At 39.2% G+C, this 19664-nt stretch overlaps 1 protein-coding gene and 1 pseudogene across 4 annotated transcripts in view; one reads left to right on the forward strand and one right to left on the reverse strand.

Moving 5' to 3' along the window:
* Positions 1 to 19434, reverse strand: part of sft2d2a (SFT2 domain containing 2a) — a 30958-nt gene extending 11524 nt beyond the window's left edge. For all 4 annotated transcript variants that reach the window (XR_005945865.1, XM_041211517.1, XM_041211514.1 and 1 more), the window contains exons 1-3: positions 19298 to 19434; positions 9082 to 9168; positions 8084 to 8169 (exon numbers count right to left, since the gene is read on the reverse strand). Coding sequence is in view for 3 of the 4 variants with exons in the window: in XM_041211517.1 (XP_041067451.1) it covers positions 8084 to 8169; positions 9082 to 9168; positions 19298 to 19363 (239 nt within the window). In the remaining variant the exon portion in view is untranslated. The remainder of the gene's footprint in view (positions 1 to 8083; positions 8170 to 9081; positions 9169 to 19297) is intronic.
* LOC121290981 lies at positions 18676 to 18791 on the forward strand (annotated as a pseudogene).
* Positions 19435 to 19664: the final 230 nt, after the last annotated feature.

Consider the following 19664-nt stretch of genomic DNA (forward strand, 5'->3'; position numbering starts at 1 on the left):
AGTAACAATTTTATTAGTAATGTAAACATTACTTCATGTCTCCTAGCTAGGTGTAAGATTTCACCCGCACTCTTGAATGCTCTATTTAACAAAATGCAAATATCCCCTCTACCTACTGTTTAGATCTCAAAACCATTATACATCAAAGCACTCAGACTAGCTGGCTTTAATCCAATTAACACACACACATACAGACTAAACCTCTATTTAAAAAAAAATTCCAATGACATTATATACATTAATATCTCTTCTTGACAGAAACATATATAAAGAAGGATGGAAGGCTATGTTGGGGTGATTTTGTAAAGTCTTGAAAGGTACACGGACTTGGAATAAGCCCTTGATACTCTGAAGAAGTGCTGCTCCAGTAACTAAGTTGGGTTAAAGATCTTTGGATTTCCACTGTCGAATGGGTACTGTGGTAACCTTGCTGGATTGCCTATTTAAGTTTAAAATCTATTTTGGACTGTTGCCTTAAAGGGGATGTGTAGTTGGGAGTCAGGTTGATTAGGAATTTGGGGATTTATTATAATATCAAGTAACTGCAATCTTATGAATGTACATGAATTCTTTTCTTTTGTTAATAAATGTCTTAATTTAATTTTTAAAATCTCTAAAGGTGTTAGTGGACTCATTACTTCTGAATTCAATGCGCAAAGCTTCTCATAATAAATACAAATTGCAAAACAATTGTGAAAGCATGGCCAAGTTTCCCTAGCGGATTTAGTCAGCCTGGCACATATGACATGTTACATCATAACAAAATTGCGGGATTTTTGAAATTCCTTATTGGCTTGGAGTTGGTGAATCTTGAGGTTATGCATATGAGAAGAACATTGAACACAGGAGTTGGTGTGAGGGATTTTAATGCGATGAGACTGCAAACACAGTTTTATCCATTGCTAACACTCTTCTGGGAGTAGATGATGTAATACTGATTGGTTTACAAAAAGTAACTAGCGTGAATTTAACAGAATTGGCGGATGTGTTGCAGTTCGGTTTAACCGTAGCAGCAAAGAAAGCAGACATAATTGGAAGTAATAGCGCAGTAGTTGAAATTGGAAGGGATACCTGAAGCCAGTGAGTCAGCTGAATTGGCTACGATTCAGTTGCAAATGAAAAAAAACTGGACTTTGAGGTGAAAGCAAAGGAACAGGAAAAGGAGAGAGCATTTCAAAGGGAAATGGAAATGACAAAGCTTGATCTTCAGAGGGAGAAATTAGCAATGGAGGAAAGAGAAAAGGAAGGCGAAAGAGAATATCAGGTTAGAAAGTTGGAATTTTTTAAAAAATATCAGACGCAAAGGAAGTTTCTGATGTGGAAACAACCACTTGCAATTTAAAACCCAGCGGGGAGATGTTTAGATTTAAGCAGGTACTTCTGAAGTTTGAGGAAAGGGATGTAGAGGCTTTCTTTATTTTGTTTGAGAAGATAGCGAAGCAGATGAAATGGCTACAAGAAATCCAAAAATTGCTTTTACAGTCTAGGTTGATAGGTACAGCTGATGAGATATATGCATCACTGTCAGAATGTGGATTATGAGGCAGTAAAAAAAAAAGGCTATTTTGATTGCACATGATATGGTTCCTTAGGTGTACAGGCAGAAATTTAGGAATATAAGGAAACTGCCTGGTCAGACTTGTATTGAGTTTGAGATAGTAAAACAAAGTAATTTTGACTGGTGGATACCGGCATTACAGATAGAGACAACATATGTAGCTCTTAGAGAAGTAATTCGTTTGGAAGAATTTAAAGATTCAATTCTTTTGGCACTGAGAACTCATGTGGAGGAACAAAGGGTTAAAACAGCTAGGCAAGCAGCATAGATAGCTGATGACTATGAGTTAGTTCACAGGTCTAAACCTTTTATTCGTCACCCTTTTACATCCGAGAATAGAAAATGGGAAGGTGACAAGAAGATAGTTAGTCAAGGCAGAGAAGGTGTAGTTGGAAATTTTCAGGAAGTTTCCATTCAGGCTAAAAAGGAAGGTGCTGAAGGTAGAAGTGACTTGAAAACTGAGGTGTTTTCATTGTAATAAGGTTGAGCAAACAAAATCAATGTGTTGAAGGCTACGGGGAAAACCCATTGCAGTAACTGGAATGCAGAAAAGCTCTGGAAATAAGAGTACTGAGAGTTCTGAGATCCAGGATCAGGAAGCGCCAGTAGCTTGTGTACAAGTGAAGCAGGAAGAGTCAATAATAGATAAAAGAAGTGGGAATGTGTTCACAATTTATCCAAGGGAGTGCTGAAGGGCAGGTTACAGAAATGTTTAAAGATTTTGTAAGTGAAGGGCAAGTCTTTCCACGTGAAGCAGGTAAAGATGTGAAAATTTTAAGGGATACAGGTGCTTGTCAATCCTTAACATTATGGGATAGTGATATTTATTGTCTAGAGGGAGTATTGCAGGAACGAGTGGTAACAAGTGGGATTCATGGAGATGCTAAACCTACTCCATTGTGGAAGGTGAATTTAAAAAGTAAGTTGGAAACAGTGAAGTGATTGCTGGAGTAGTGGAAAAATTGTTCATTGCAGTGGTTCAGTTTATGTTAGGTAATGATATAGCTGGATCACAGATGTTAGTGATGCCTACTGTGGTCAAGCAGCCTGTGGAGGTGCATTCAACAGAGGTGTTGAGGGAAGAACATCCCAGATTTTTTCCAGACTGTGTAGTAATGAGATCACAAACTCAGGTCGAAACAGAAAGGAGTTTAAAAGGCAGGGAAAAGATGCTGATATTCAATTAGCTGGATATGTTTTTGAAAGGATTGAGCAGGAAGAAAAGGTTGAAGAGAATGAAGTGAATTGTTTAGTTCAGTTAAATTAGTTGAGTTACAGCAGAAGAATTCACAAATAAAGAAGTTTATCAGATAGCTTATTCGGAAGCAGAGGCAGAATGTATTCCAGAATGTTATTACCTTAAAGGTAATATGTTAATGAGGAAGTAGAGGCCATCTCATGTTTCAGCAGATGAGAAATGGAATTGTTATACCACCTGGATACAGAAATGAGATATTGAGAGTAGCTCATGGAATTCCAATAGGGGTTCATTTAGGAATTAGGAAAATATAGCTGAAAATACAGAATTATTTTTAATTATGGAGTGCATAAAGATGTCAAAGCCTGTAGATTGTATCACAGATGTCAGGTGACAGGAAAATTTCAAGCAGTGATTAAATCGACACCTTTAATTTTGATTCAAGCATTTGAGGAACCTTTTACTGATTGATTGCATAGGGGCCCCTCCCTATGACTAAAAGTGGAAATCAGTACTTGCTGACAATTATGGGTGCATCTACAAGGTTACCGGAAGCAATACCTATACGAAATATTACAGCAAAGAGAATTGTGGAAGAGTTGAAATTAATTTTTTTTTACAAAGATATGGGCTACCAAAAGAAATACAGTCGGATCAGAATTCGAATTTCATGTCACAGCTGTTTAAGGAAGTAATGAGCAGCCTGGGGATAAAGCAGTCTGAGTCATCGGCTTATCATCCTGAAACACAAGGCGCTTTAAAGAAATGGCATCAAACTGGCGTCAAGGCTATCCACGGGATTGGAATTGGGTAATTCCGTTCTTGTTATTTGCTATTAGGGATGCTCCTAACGAATCCACAGGATTTAGTCCTTTTGAATTAGCCTATGATCATGAAGTAAGGGGACCACTTATTTTGATTCAGGAGAAGTTAGTGGATCAGAATACAGAAACTACTCTCCTGGATTATGTGACAAACTTCATGGACAGATTGAACAGGGCTTGAGAGTTAGCTAAGGAACATTTAAAGATATCACAGCAAATGATGAAGGCCAAGGCAGATAAGAGAGCCACAGCTCATAATTTTGTTGCTGGGTAAAATAGTGTTAGTTTTGTTACTGGTATTGTTTGAACCAATAAAGGCAAGGTTTAGTGGACCATACAGGATTGAAAAGAAACTGGGTGAAGTAAATTATTTAATAAATACTCCAGATAGATGAAAGAAACAGAGCGTATGCCATGTAAATATGCTTAAAAGGTACTTTGACAGGGAAGATAACCAAAAGGGGTAATTAGTGGTGGTAGTTAAAGAGAAAGAGGTAGAAATAAAAGATTCTGAAATTGATTTTCCTCTAATCAAATTGGACAATGAGGGGGTACTTAAAAATTAACATGTCATATTGAGTTACCTTCCAGACAAGTGTAAAGTGATTTTGAGAAGCCATTGCAGTCACGCAAAGCTATTTGTAGGAATAAGCTGAGGAGGACACATTTAGTTACACATGATGTAGATGTGGGTGATTCAGTTTCATTAAGGCAACATCCTTATACACTGAATCCAGTAAAGTTATCTCAAGTGCAGAAAGAAATCTAATTCATGCTTCAAAATGACATTGAGTCTAGTTGCAGTAACTGGAGTTTGCATATTGTGGCAGTACTGAAACCGGGTGGAACACAGAGTGTGTGTAGATTATCGGAAAGTAAACAGTGACAAAACGCATTCGTATCATATTCCACGGCTGGAAGATTGCACTGAGACAATCAAAGTTTATCACAAAGATTGGCTTTTTGAGAGGATGTTGGTAAGTACCGTTATCGGAAAGAGCAAAAGAGATAGCAGCTTTTGTGATGCTAGATGGACAATATCAGTTCCAAGTTATGCCACTTGGCATGAAGAATTAACCAGCAGCATTTCAAAGACTGACAAAGTAATTGCAGGGCTGAGCAATTGTGCTGTTTATATTGATGACTTGTACTTTACAGTCAAACGTGGGAGGAGCATTTACAACATCTGAGAGAACTGCTTGATTGACTGCAAGAAGCTAATTTAGTGGTGAACATGAACTTGGTGAATTCACAAATGCCCAAGTTACATATCTAGGCCATACCATTGGACATGGTCAGGTGGCCTCGAGAGATGTGAAAGTATAAGCCATTGTGAATTTCCCAGTGCCTACAACAAAACAAGAAGTTTTGAGATTTCTGGGCATGAGTGAGTTTTACCAGAAGTTTGTACCAATTTTTAGCAGTGTGGTTTCTTCATTGACGGAACTACTGAAAAAGAACAAAATGTTTCAATGGACACAGGAGTGTCAGAAAGCATTTGACAGTTTAAAAACTATATTGACTACAACAGCAGTTTCAACAGTGCCTAATTATGCCAAGCAGTTTAATTTGGCGTTGGATGCAGGTGAGGTAGGTACTGGTGCTGTATTGTTACAGGAAGATGAAACTGGAATTGAGAAGCCGATTGGATATTTTTCACAGAAGCTGGATATACATCAGAGAAGATATTCAACCATAAAAAGGAGACTCTGTCTGGTGTTAGTGTTGCGGCATTTTGAGGTTTATGTTGCAAGCAATTCGTCAGAAACAATTGTTTATACAGACCACAATCATTTAAAATTTCTGGACAAATTTCAAGACCAAAGTGCAAGGCTGTTCAGAGAGAGTTTATTACTGGAACTGTTTAATTTACAGTTTATATATGGGGCTGGACGAGAAAATCTAATTGCAGATGCATCGTTGAGAGTTTAAAGCTCAAAGGAAATTGGACATTTAAAACTGGACACTACTGAAATGACCTCTGTTGATACAAAGGGTTTGTATTTATATTTATGTTAATGCATGCACCTGGTCACGTAATAGTTTGTGGATATAGTTAAGTATTGTAAATAATGTAAGATGGGTTGAGAAAATGAAGTCGCCTTTCTTCTATAAGGATGGAGGTATCACGAAACTATCATATTTTTCATATTATTGTAGGCTTATGGGTGTGATGGTTCTGTCTGTGACAAATAGGCTTCAAGGTTGGAATTATCAGAAGAGTAGGTGTAAAACAGTCTTTTGAAATGGAGATGGATAAGCTAGGATGAAGGCCCTACAGATAGGGTGCGAAGGAAATTTGCATTTTTAGGTAAGTGAAGGAGGGTTTGATGTTGAAAGGGATGGTAGGATGTTTACAATTAACAAGATAATTAGGGCAAGGTCATTATGTTTATTTTTCTCAAAAGGAAAAAGAGCAATAACGGTGACATAAAAGATTTTTATATTGTGGGAAGAGTACGTTTCCAAAGGCATGTAGAACAATGGGATTTTACACATTGGGAGAGAAACATATATAAAGAAGGATGGAAGGATATGTGGGGGTAGCTGTGTAAAGTTTTTAAAAATTTGTTCTTGGGGTGTGGGCGTCACTGTCTAGGTCAGCATTTATTGCCTATCCCTAACTGTCCTTACTTAGAGCATATTTAAGAGCCAACCACATTGCTGTGGGTCTGGAGTCACATGTAGGCCAGACCAGGTAAGGATGGCAGATTTCCTTCCCTAGAGGACGTTAGTGAACCAGATGGGTTTTTATGCAATCGGCAATAGTTTTATGATGATCATCAGACTTTTAATTCCAGATTTTTTAAAGGTATACCATGTGACACAAACTTGGAATAAGCCTTAGCCACTCTGAAGTGCTGCTCCAGTAACTGAAATTGGGTTAAAAGTCTTTGGAATTCCACTGTCGAGTGGGTGCTGTGATAACCTTGCTGGATTGTCTATTTAAATTTAAAATCTATTTTGGACTGTTGCCTTAAAGGGGGTGTGTAGTTGGAAGTCAAGTTAATGAGGAATTTTGGGATTTGCTATAACATCAAGTAACCGTAATCTTATATATGTGTTTGAATTATTTTCTTTTATTAATAAATGTTTTAATTTAACTTTTAAAATCTCTAAAGCTGTTAGTGGACTCATTACTTCTGAATATAGTGCACAAATCTTCTCGTAACAAATATAAATTGCAAAACCGTTGTGATAGCGTGGCTAAGTTTCCCTTGTGGATTTGGTCTGCCCGGGACTTATCACCTGTCACATCATAATACTACTCAGGCAAATACTTGTTCACAAATCATTTTTATGGAGTGTTTATTAAACTATGCTGTTGGGTCAGGTTAATAAGGCAGCAAGTAGCTGAGCCAGGCAATTCAGGAAGGTTCCAGGTTTAATCCTTGTTGCTTAGTTAACTGATCTTAGCCATTGTAGGGCTGCAAGATTCTACAATTAATTTTACAATTCAATATCCTTGGGTTAGGCAAGAGCAAAACAGCTAGAGTTCCTGTTTCTAACCTCTAACCATTACCTCCATGCCAGAAGTGCATGTGAAGGTGGAAAAGGTCAAGATCAAGCTCAGTTGTGATGTTCTTTGCAACTGAAGAGCTTGCCAACACACTTTTTTTTTATTAACTACACAAATGTAGAAGACATACCACTGGAATTTTTGTTTTACCAAAGGTCTGTTGGGTGAGAGATACCTGTTGAAAAATCTTAAGCTAAACCCTTTGCAAAGGACTTGTGCTGATCAACACTCCCACAAGTAGCAAGCTTCTAAATTCCTGTTGGTGCTTTTATTTGGCACATCAAGCAATGCAAATTCGTTAGAACCAAGAATTTCTTGGTAGAACCTGCTTCAATGGACCCAGTTTAAATCCAGCCCAGAGCAATAGGATGTAAAAACAGTCTGCACAAATCCAAATCAAGTGAATTTGAATACTCACCCCTCAGTTTCAACTGTTTCACTCAGAAGTGTGGTAGCATCGCCACAATGGGGACTGAGAAAATAAATCTCACTGATACAGCAGAATAGCTCTCAAACAGCCAGGGTTAAGACATGTGGTTGGGGCATAGTAAAGGGTAACTTTATTCTGTGCCTTGCGAAACGACACTATGTTGTAGCACTCACTTGCATGTGAAAAATAAAGCACTGGCATCTCTTATTTTAAATGCACAATTTAGAGCAACAAAACACTCAAAAGCAAAAAAAATCTCTTCCCAGTGCTTCAATGCACCAACAATTTTGAAATTTGTTCATCATAAACCATCACAATCGAAAGATTGAGAATTGTGTTAATTTAGTGTTTCAAGGTTGAAACTAATGTATTTAAAATAAGCTAAGATGTAAGCTTAAAGTAATTATGATCTACCTAGGTAAAGTTTGTTTGGAACCACAAGCCTCGAGCAGCAATTTTACAAACCTAACAAATGGTTAAAATGCTGTAAGTCTGTTCTGATTTTACCGCAACTGAATACTGATTCATTATTTACAATTTAATACTTACTTACCTACCAATGGATGATATGTTTCCAATGCTATAAAAGACAGCGAAAAGTATTAACCCTCTTTTTGGAATCCAGAGAAAACAGACACCCTGAGAAAGAATTGCATTTGTAAACATAACATTCATGAACTATCACAAACTATGTACACAGTTTTGTGTGCAAATTTAGAACATGACGACAAAACAATTTTAATTCTATTTTTTTCTAAACTTGAGGTGTGACAGGGAATGGGGGAATGTATGCAAGTCTCAATTGGTTTTGACAGCAAAGCTAGGCATTTAAAAGTTTTTGTATCATTTTACTGTTGCAAAAGGTCAGTCACCATCCTTACCCAACAGCACTGTAGAAGCACCTTCACCACATGGACTGCAGCAGTCCAAGATGTCACGTCACATCTTTGTAGTTGCAACTAGGGGTGCGAAATAAATGCCGACCTTGCCAGCAACACCTACATCTCCAATGAATTGTAATAAACCTAACAGCAGTTTATAGCCTAAACTCCACAGTTCTAACAATACATGTTCTTTTAATTTGTGGTGGTTTTCCTTTCCTTCAGAGAACTCAGCGCACTATTAACTTGACATTTATATCTGGTCAACCTCTGAGCAATGCAAATTGGTCATTGTAGGTATAAAATCATATTCTAGTTTGTGTGGAGAAAATGCTTGCTTACTGGGGTGATCTTTCATTCCAAGCACGAAAGGAATATTTAACATGGGCTTAGAAACCACAGGTCAACCCAGACTTCAACAGAAGATGGGGGAAGAATCTAGGTGCTGCAAAGAATCATAACATTTGTTTTGTCAAATTTGAACAAGAAAATTTTAGCTCATCCAGGACTTTGTAGATGGGTAGCAAAGCAACAAGTCCGTAATCAATGTTTTTTTTATTTTTTTCATTGGATATGGGCATTGCTGGCAAAGGATGGAAGGCTTCAGTGAACTTATACTGTGATATTTCATTTACTTTTACAAAGTATACAGTATTTCGAATCAGCTTACCAATATGGAGCAAATAATTCCTGCTACAAAGCAGGCAAGAAATCCTTTCACTCTGGTTCCCCATCCTAAGGAGGTTCCCTCAATTACCTACAGGGGGAAAAGCACAGCTTGTGAAAATTGAGTAAGGAAGATTTTACAATTTCTGGTCATCCTGGGTACTGTTGTAGTTATCTATTATATACATTCTAGTTAAAAAAAAGCTATATTATAAGTAGTACAACTCAAGGTTAAATGGCCTACAAGATTGCTTTACTCTCATGACATGCCATCATTGGGTCAAAATCCTGGAATTCCCTCCCTAAAAGCACTGTGGGTGTACCTACTCCACATGGACTGCAACAGTGCAAGAAGGTAGCTTATCACCATCTGCACAAGGGCAAGTAATGATGGGCAATAAATGCTGGCCCAGCCAACATCATGCACTTTCCAAGAATTAATTAATTTTTTTTTTTAAATGGTCAAAGCCATCTCTAGTGGTTCACTGCCAAGTTTCAAAGCTTTCACATGTGGTAATGAACTACAGCCAGCGCTTGCTTAGGCTATTAACTGCACAGCAGCTATAAAAACACAAAGATGACCAAGACATGCTGACACCAAGACGCCAGTCTGATATTGCTCCAATCTTGCTTTCAGTCACCTTCTCTAATCCTTCTGCCTCCAGTTCTTGGTCTTTGATTATTTACCAACTTTGTGATATGCTTTGGGACATTATGCTAAAAGGACTAGATAACCCCCTTCAATTTCAAAATACTTTTCCTGTGCCTCCCAAAACTCATTGTTCAGGTTTAAACACTCGCAAAGTATTGCCTACTGAGAGACTGTATTTTTTAAAACTATGAAGACACTATAAAGGTTGCAAGAGCAGCTTTTATTAAAGAATATGCATAGAATCATAGAACTTATTTATTTAGGCAACCAGAAGCACTTAGAGTTAGTGTTTCCTCACAGACACTGTTTGCTAGTTTTCTTTATCAGAACTAATTTCACTGAATCAATAATTAACCACAGTCTTCAATTACATTGTTCCCTATTCCACAGCATGTACATCAAATGCATTAAATCGATTATCCACTATTATAAAAAAGTGTCACTAGCAGGTATTTCCTTAATGGTGTGAAAGCCTAAAAATGAGCATCTGTTACTATTCTTTCAGAACAAAGAACAAAGAAAAGTACAGCACAGGAACAGGTCCTTAGGCCCTCCAAGCCTGCGCCGATCATATTGCCGGTCAACTAAAAAATTTTGCACTTCCGGGGTCCGTATCCCTCTATTCCCATCCTATTCATGTATTTGTCAAGCTGCCTCTTAAACACCACTATCGTACCTGCTTCCACCACCTCCTCTGGCAGCAAATTCCAGACACTCACTACCCTCTGCGTCAAAAACTTGCCCCACACATCACCTTTATAGTTTTCTCCTCTTACCTTAAACCTATGTCCCCTAGTAATTGACTCTTCCACCCTGGGAAAAACCTTCTGACTATCTACTCTGTCCATGCCACTCATAATTTTGTAAACTTCTATCAAGTCGCCCCTCAATCTCCGTCGCTCTAGTGAGAACAATCCGAGTTTCTCCAACCTCTCCTCATAGCTAATAACCGCCAGACCAGGCAGCATCCTGGTAAACCTCCTCTGCACCCTCTCCAATGCCTCCATATCCTTCTGGTAAAGTGGCGACCAGAATTGCACACAATATTCCAAGTGTGGCCTAACCAAGGTTCTATACAGCTGCAGCATGACTTTCCAGCTTTTATACTCAATACCCCTGCCAATGAAGGCAAGCATGTCATATGCCTTCCTGACTACCTTATCCACCTGCGTTGCCACTTTCAGTGACCTGTGGACCTGTACACCCAGATCCCTCTGTCCGTCGATGCACTTAAGGGTTCTGCCGTTTACTGTGTAATTCCTGCCTGTATTAGACTTTCCAAAATGCATTACCTCGCATTTGTCCGGATTAAACTCCATCTGCCATTTCTCCACCCAAGTCCCCAACCAATCTATATCCTGTTGAATCCTTTGACAATCCTCTTCACTATCTGCAACTCCTCCAACCTTGGTGTCATCTGCAAACTTACTAATTAGCCCAGTTACATTTTCCTCCAAATCATTTATGTATACCACAAACAGCAAAGGTCCCAGCACTGATCCCTGCGGAACTCCACTAGTCACAGTTCTCCATTCAGAAAAGCACCCTTCCACTGCTACCCTCTGTCTTCTATGACCAAGCCAATTCTGTATCCATCCTGCCAGCTCACCTCTGATCCCATGCAACTTTACCTTCTGTACAAGTCTGCCATGAGGGACCTTGTCAAAGGCCTTACTGAAATCCATGTATATAACATCCACTGCCCTTCCATCGTTGATCATCTTTGTCACTTCCTCGAAAAACTCGATCAAGTTAGTGAGACACGACCTCCCCTTCACAAAACAATGCTGCCTCTCATTAATACACCCATTTGCTTCCAAATGATAGTAAATCCTGTCACGAAGAATCTTCTCCAATAATTTCCCTATCAATGACGTAAGGCTCACCAGCCTGTAATTTCCTGGATTATCCCTGCTACCCTTCTTAAACAATGGAACAACATTGGCCATTCTCCAGTCCTCTGGGACCTCACCCATTGCTAGTGAGGATACAAAGATTTCTGTCAAGGCCCCAGCAATCTCCTCCCTTGCCTCCCTCAGTACTCTGGGATAGATCACATCTGGCCCTGGGACTTATCCACCTTAATATTCTTCAAGACTCCTAACACCGCCTCTGTGCAATATGAGAATGGTCAATGGTCAAATGGTTAATAAACAAATGCTTAAGAGGTGGCTGGCAGTACTCATGAAACTTTGCATTTTACAGGTAAAACGTTTTCCATACACAATCAAAATGCAAAGTAATTGAGAAAACTATACTGCCCTGTGCAAAATGTTTCACTGTCCATGCAGTTTATAATTTATCTTTTCATAAATGGTTCAAAATATCTCTAGCTACTTTTTCTTTAAAAAGTCTTCCATTTTCAATATTATCTTTATACAGCAATTTTATAATTGGTGAATTTCCATATTATTTTGTTCAGTCTAATTTCAGCTTGAATCATAGAATGCTAAGAATAGAAAGAAACTATTTGCCTATTGCACCTACGCCAGTCTGTGAACCACTTTGTTCAGGTTTTAACTCCAGATCTCTATTCTCTTTCACAACTGTCGGTTTTTATTGTCCAGTTCGGTTATAGAAAGTCTCAGCCAGCCAAACAACTGAATTCTTCTCCCCCTTTTAAATATAGGATTATGGTTCTCCTTTGCTGTTTTAAGAATTTCCTTAAGATCACATTAATGATCAGTCAAAAAATCCTGATACTCTTTTCTAGTCAGTTCATAAATTACTTTAAATTCTTTTCCTAATCAGAACAGACTTTGCTCAATTACTCTCTCACAACAGCTTCATCATCCTGAAACTTTAATTTACGTCCCAGAACTCAAATTCTTCCTTGAAGTTTCACAGTTTCACCATTAATTACAGCCAAGTCATTTTGTTTTAAAGCACTGTCTTCCTTTGTTTCTCCAACAGCTGGAATGCTGCTGCTCTGTTCTGCTTTGACACCTGCTACTTAGGATCTGCTTGCAGGCCTAATTCTTCTATTTTTCCTTAGTTCTGTTGAAGAGTCATACGGGCTCGAAACATTAACTGTATTCCTCTCCGCAGATGCTGTCAGACCTGCTGAGTTTTTCCATGTATTTTTATTTTTGTTTTAATTCAGACAGCTTCAATTCATTTCCAACTGCCTATAACTCTGTTGTAAGGCTGAGGTTCCAGTGCCTTTTTAATCTCAGAAGTCGGAGCTTTTGAGTCTTTGACACATCTTTGGCTGGATCTGTAATTTTCACAGTAGGAGAACAGATAGTCACTGGTTTCTGTATCTCACTTGATATATTTGATACATTTTCAACTTTTACCATTCTATTGGACTTGTCTGACATCACTGGAGACGCAGAACTTTATCTCCAGCAAGCTCATTCCCTAGTATGAAATCAACACCATTAATAGGCAATTTCAACAATTCCAACAGTTCCAATACCAGAAATTAAACCACATTTTAAATTAACTTGCTGCAACGGAGCGGTTAAACAACTTCTGAATTACAGCTCCTCACAGCCCTTGGGGTCAGGTTGGGCAGGGATCAGTTCGAGCTGGGTTGGGTGGGGTCAAGGTTTGCTGGAAAAAAACGTCCAGTTTTCAGATAACTGGATTTGTACCTGTCTTTCCTCCACTTATTATTCTACCCAGAAATCATTTCAGGTTTCTCTACATTGAATTTCATCCAATATCTATCTGCCCAATCCACTAACCCGTCAAAGTTCTCCAACCACGATCGATGTTCCATCTAACCTTATTTTTATAACTACAAATTAACAGTGTGTATCTATACCCAAATTTATATTTAGCATGAAAGAAAGAGAAAAAAACAAAAATACACAATACTTCTAAACCAATCACTAAGAAACATCACTGCTTACATTCCTCCATCCACTTGCCACCTGTTTTGTCCTTTAGCCAAGTTCATAATCATGCAACTGCATTCCTCCTTGATACCACATGCCTTCCATGTGGCACTTTAACAAACTATTTCACACAACATCCAATGCATTTCCTTTTTCTACACAATTCTTACTTCCTGGAAGAACTCTTAAATTTTGCAATCACTTGCACAAGAATCTTTTAAGATGGTTCTCACCAATTTTGTTTCAACACAAATATACATCAAACCCCAAGATGACTGAGAAAGTTTTACTTTATCAATGAGTGGACATTCCAATTGTAGGTGATACAAAAACTTGTTAAAGCCTCCTCTGCAAGAGCAAATTTACTGACCAGAAAAGAAACTAAGCTGAGCAAAAGCACTAACGATTAATGAAACGCATACTCATTTAAAAAGTTTACAGGATTAGTATATTGCTTTATATTCTTAGTCATTCATAGTCCAACAATATTTAGGGAAAGAAATAAAAAAGTTGTGACAGTAAAAACAAGTGCTTTCTGCCGATATGTTGTCAATGACTAAAAATCCATCTTGCAGTAACTTATGAAAATAAATAAGATTTCCATTCTATTACTTTTACACAAATATCATGATTTCTGACCCATGTACCTACCTTCTATTCAGAAGAAGATTTATACAAATAAGACCCGTTTCATTACAATTTGAATGTATTGTGGTAATCTTTGATGACAGTTTAGCCAGATACTTTAGGAGTAGTTCTGAAGGTCAGAAAGGAAGGGCATCCATTGAAAAGATTAACACACACTACCCTTTACTCAGAGTACTGTCAAAAGAATATAGAGTTAACTTAGTATTCATCTGGGAAAAACATCCAGGAGGCTTCAAAACATCAGCAGTTTGAGATTCCCTTGGGCGTTCCAACACAAGTGTTATCTAACTGAAGATTCCCAAGTGGTTGACACCCCTGGAATTAACTATAGCTCAAGCAGTCAAATTACTAATGGCAATAACTCAAAGTCAGTTGGCGGTCCTCCTTTATAAGAATTCGATAAGACTATTAACTACATAGATCATTTTAGACACGTTTAAATGGAGATGCAGAATGCTACAGTACAAAGTGATCTGGGTGTATTTGTACATAAATCACAATAAGTTAGCATACTAGCACAGTAAGTAATTGGTAAATGGAATGTTGGCCTTTATTGCAAAGGGGATGGACTATAAAATAACTCTTGTTACATATATACAAGGCATCAGTGAAACTGCACCTAGAGTTGCCTCACTTAAGCAGGTATATACCTGCATTGGAAGCAATTCAGAGAAGGCTCATTCGGCTAATTCCTGGGATGATGGGGTTATCTTACGAACAGAAGGTTGAGCAGGTTGAGTCTGTATCCACTTGAGTTTAGAAGAATGAGAGGTGATCTTATTGAAACATAAAAGTTTTTGAGGGGGCTTGACAGGGTAGATGCTGAGAGGATGTTTCCACTCATGGGAGAATCTAGAGCCAGGGAGCACAGTATAAAAATATAGGGTCTCCCATTTAAGATGGAGATGAGGAGGATTTTTCTGGCTGAGTCTCATTATTTTTTTTCTCTGGCTGAGCCTCATTAGTCTTTGGAATTCTCTTCCACAGAGAATAGTAGAGGCTGGATCATTGAATATATCTAAGGCTGAGCTAAACAGATATTTGATCTATAAGGGAGTCAAGGGTTATAAGGGCTTACAGTAAAGTGAAGTTAAGGCCACAATCAGCAATGAACTTAATGAATGGCAGAGCAGGTTCAATGGGCCGAATGACCCACTCCTACTCCTATTTCTTATGATTTTATTGATAAGGAAGGTTGGTCTGAAATTCCAAAAGACTCATGTCAAAGTGATTCCCTCATAAATGCTAGGACATTTAGGCAGAGTACTGGACATTCCAAAATGTTGTACTAACATCTGCTCCAACAAGACTACAGGCTAAGGTGAGACAAAGGCATTCAAGATCTTTTAACATTACTTTTGTTACAGGTGGTTTAACAGTTGCAAATTCTTAAGTTGAGAAAAAACTAAAATAAATTGAATTTGAGGTAGCCTGTGGATCTATACCTATAGACCTCCTGCTGCAGGTGGGCAGAGGCAACTTTGAAAGAACACTGAGATTCTTTAGAAGCATTTTTGAACATGCCAAAGACCAAAACCATTCACAGAAACAAAATCTCCAGAGGGGAGATGGCAGAAAACAGCATAGATGCAAAAGAGAAATAGGGGCAAGCTAGGCATAGATCAAGGCTCTGCTGAAGATAAAAACAAATATTAACCCAAAATAAAGACAGAAAGTGCCGGAAATACTCAGCAGGTCTGGCAATATCTGTGGAGGGAGAAACAAATTAAATGTTTCAGGTTAATAACCTTCCATCAGAACTGGAAAAAGTCAGACATGTAACAAGTTTTAAGCACGTGCAGAGGGAAGGGAAGAGAACAAAATGAAAAGTCTGTGATAAGGTGAAAGACAGGAGAGATTAAATTACAAAAGGGACGGTGTTGCTAGGCAAAAGATGATGGCTGTGGGATGAATAAAGAAACAAAGATGGGTCCAGAGGAGATTTGAATGGAAATTGCAGAATCATCAAAGGTTGCTGTCCAAAGAAATGAGGGAAGGAAGGAGCTGTTGTGGGTGATAAAGAAGTGAATCAGTTATTGCAGAGGCAATGTTGAAAGGGAAGGGGGGAGAGCAGAGGAAGTGATATTTGGTGGTGGCAGCAATGGCTGAGGGTGATCCATTGAATAAGGAAGCTGGTGAGGTGGAAGGTGAGGACAACAGAACCGAGCTTGTTCTGGGAGAGAGGGAAGGGATAACAGCAAAAATGCGTGAGGTGGAAAGGACATGGTTGAATGTCCTGTCAACATCAGAGGAAGGAACTCAGGGAAACTGTGCATCAAACAGGAAGAGAGTTTGACCATAATTCTGAAATCGTACAAAATGAAATAAAAACAAGGCCAGATAATCCCAAATAGATATTTGAAATATGCCTTCAGCTTGGGGTCTGTGTAAGAAGTTTAAAGATTTAATTTCTTCAGGCATTAACCCATAATGCCATATATTCCTATTCCATAAGGCTTCCACATCCATGGATACAATATAACTAAGGTACCAGAGAAGGCCAAGCAGAACTGTAACACTGGCCTAGATTTAAAAAACACACCATCCAAAGAAAACAGGAAGTAGCAGTATTCACATTTACAATACAACCCTGACCAACAGAAGTATCAGTGTAAATTATTCTCTCATATTATATCAGCTGCAAAATTGATATTATGTTTTAATAAAAACATTAAGTATAGAAATCACACACACATCCAAAGCTGCTATACTGTTTATTAAATTTCATAAATGTAAAATTCAGTATGAATCACAAGCTCATCCATGCTTGCATAAAACATTTGAACAAAACCCCAAAAGAATTTTGAACAGTACGTAAATAATATGTTGTGAAGGTCACACAGACAACAAGTTAAAAGGATGGACAAAAAAAAATTCCAGTAGTAGCTGTTCCATGATATGATTCAGTGTTTGGTTTTCAAATTGGCCCCATTGAAATTGTAAAGTGATTTGAAGGCCAGAAAAAATATTGGAATAACAGCATGTGGCCAGGAATTGCATGTGTGCAGTTGCAACAAAGCTTAGAATTTGCTAGTCAGGCCAAATACCTTGCTAACACCATGAGGCCTTCTCCCAACATGTTTAAATTCAGGTTCACTGCAGATAGGCAACTTCAATAAGCAGACTGAATCAATGAACTCAACTATGAACCTTTACCCTTATGTATGGCACATACAGGTTAGTGCTGCAACTAGCCCTAAGCTATAGTATATTAGGCATCATATGGGATTCCACCATCAATCTCTTGTCTTCTCTGAAAGATAGTAAATACCAAGATGCCAGACTTGTGTGTTCAGGTTAAACACACAAGATAATACATAGCAGCTGTAGAGATACAACACAAAGTACAATACTAAACAGGATTATTCCATAGGAACTTCGAGTACCATCCCAAGAGCATATTTCTGGCAAATTTGTCTAGCAACAAAGATTGTCAGACTAAATAACATTTTTGAAATCAATCTCATTTGCATTTGAATCAGTGTTAACCATCTCTCAAGGAAGATGCTCCTTTGATTTACCACTCAATGTTCCCACAGTTTCATTTTGAATTCACCCCCACCACCGCCTCCTCAAGGAGGCATAGATCGCATTCCACTGTCCTGATTATAACTCCTCTAGCCACTGACTCAATCCTCCTCATTAGCCGCAGGTTTGAGGCTAAAACATACTTCACAACCTTGACATCATAGTTCAACCTAAACTGAACTTCCAACCCCATATCCTTTCCATCAGCAAGCCAACCTACTTCCATCTGTATTATATTGCCCATGTTTACTCCTAACTCAGCCCATCTACAGCTGAAACATTCATCCATGTTTTTATTACCTCCAAACTTCAATACTCTCCAGACAAACCCTTCACCTTCCGCCCTCCATAAACTTCAGCTCATCCAAAACTCTGCTGCCCGTCTCTTAACTCTCACTAAATCCTGCTTGCCCTTCACCACAGTGCTCACTGACCTACACTGGCTCCCAACCCAGCACCGTCTCAAATTTAAAATTCTCATCCTTGTATTCAAATCCCTCCATGGCTCATGCCACCCTAACTCCAACCTCCCCCAACCTAATCCTAAAAAGATCTTTCCGATCCTCCAATTCTGACCACTTGTACTTTTCCAATTTCTGTTACTTTAGCTGCAAAGGGCCGATGCACTAGAATTCCCTCATAAAATTTCTCTATCTCTCTACCCCCTTTAAGACACCCTTTAAAACCTGCCTCTTTGATGAAGCTTTTGGTCAATGTCTTAATATTTCTTTATGTGGCTGAGTGTCAAACTCTGGCTGATAATGGCTCTGTGAAACATCTTGGGATGTTTCATTACATTAAAGCTGCTGTATAAATGGAAGCTGGTACACAATTATAAATCAACTTATTATGATTACAACCCTTGGCTGTTCCTTTACACTTGGTTCATAAGTACCGAGCGGGGCATTTGACAGTTACACTGAAAACCAGCCATACTAGTTTGAAAACACCCGATCTCGTCTGATCTCAGAAGCCAAGCAGACTCAGGCCTGGTTAGTGCTTGGATGGGAGACCACCTGGGAATACCTGGTGCAGTAGGTCCATGTCTGCCCTGCTGAGGAATCGTGGCCAGCAAACTGGCAGGAGTGGAGGCTAAAGTCACCACTCACCTGCGGCGCTGGACAGGACTGCTCCGAATGCTGTCTTACCGGGGTCGAGTGCTGGTCATAAACCAGCTGGTTGGCACTATGTTGCACAACAGGCTGGTCACTTTGACCACCCCCCTCCCCCATCCCCCACCCTGGGTTTGGCACAAAAATCCAGAGAATGCTGATCGATTTCTTCTGGGACAAAAGGGTGAAAGGTTCAAAGGGAGATTCCTCATTGCAACTCAAACATCAGAGGTTGGAAGGCACTGTATGTAACACACCCAGCAGCACCAGTCCCGGCTCTGCACAATTCCCCTTCTGTCTTCGCCCAGGGCTTTGACCAACTTTATTCCAGTTACAGTCCCTGATATCCTCCTCTGGCTCCCTGGCCTAATGTTGCCCCAGCTCCGTAATCCTAGTGTAACCTCACTCAACAGGGAGGGTGTCCCCCGGGCTGACCTCACTCAGGGGGCCTCCGTCCTCGTTCGAATCGCTACCGTTCAACACTTTTTTCAGTTTGTCCATGTTTCTGCGTCTCTGCCTCCGCCAGCTCGATAAACACCCAACACACACACACACACACACACACCCCGGCACCAATGCGCAGGCGCTTTTGCTACTGGCGCATGCGTACGGCTCTTCATGCTGACACCGCCCTCTGGAGGACACCTGCAGTATTGAAACGGACTCACCTATCCTGGTCTCCTCCTCCTGAACTGCATTCTCACTTGTCCTGACCTCTCCGCTCCTCTGGTACTGGATTCTCACCTGTACTGGTCTTTCTTCCTCCTATACTGCATCCTCACCTGTCCTGGCCTCTCCACTC

This window comes from Carcharodon carcharias, chromosome 18 (genome assembly GCF_017639515.1).
Source record: "Carcharodon carcharias isolate sCarCar2 chromosome 18, sCarCar2.pri, whole genome shotgun sequence".
NCBI classification, from domain to species: Eukaryota; Metazoa; Chordata; class Chondrichthyes; order Lamniformes; family Lamnidae; genus Carcharodon; species Carcharodon carcharias.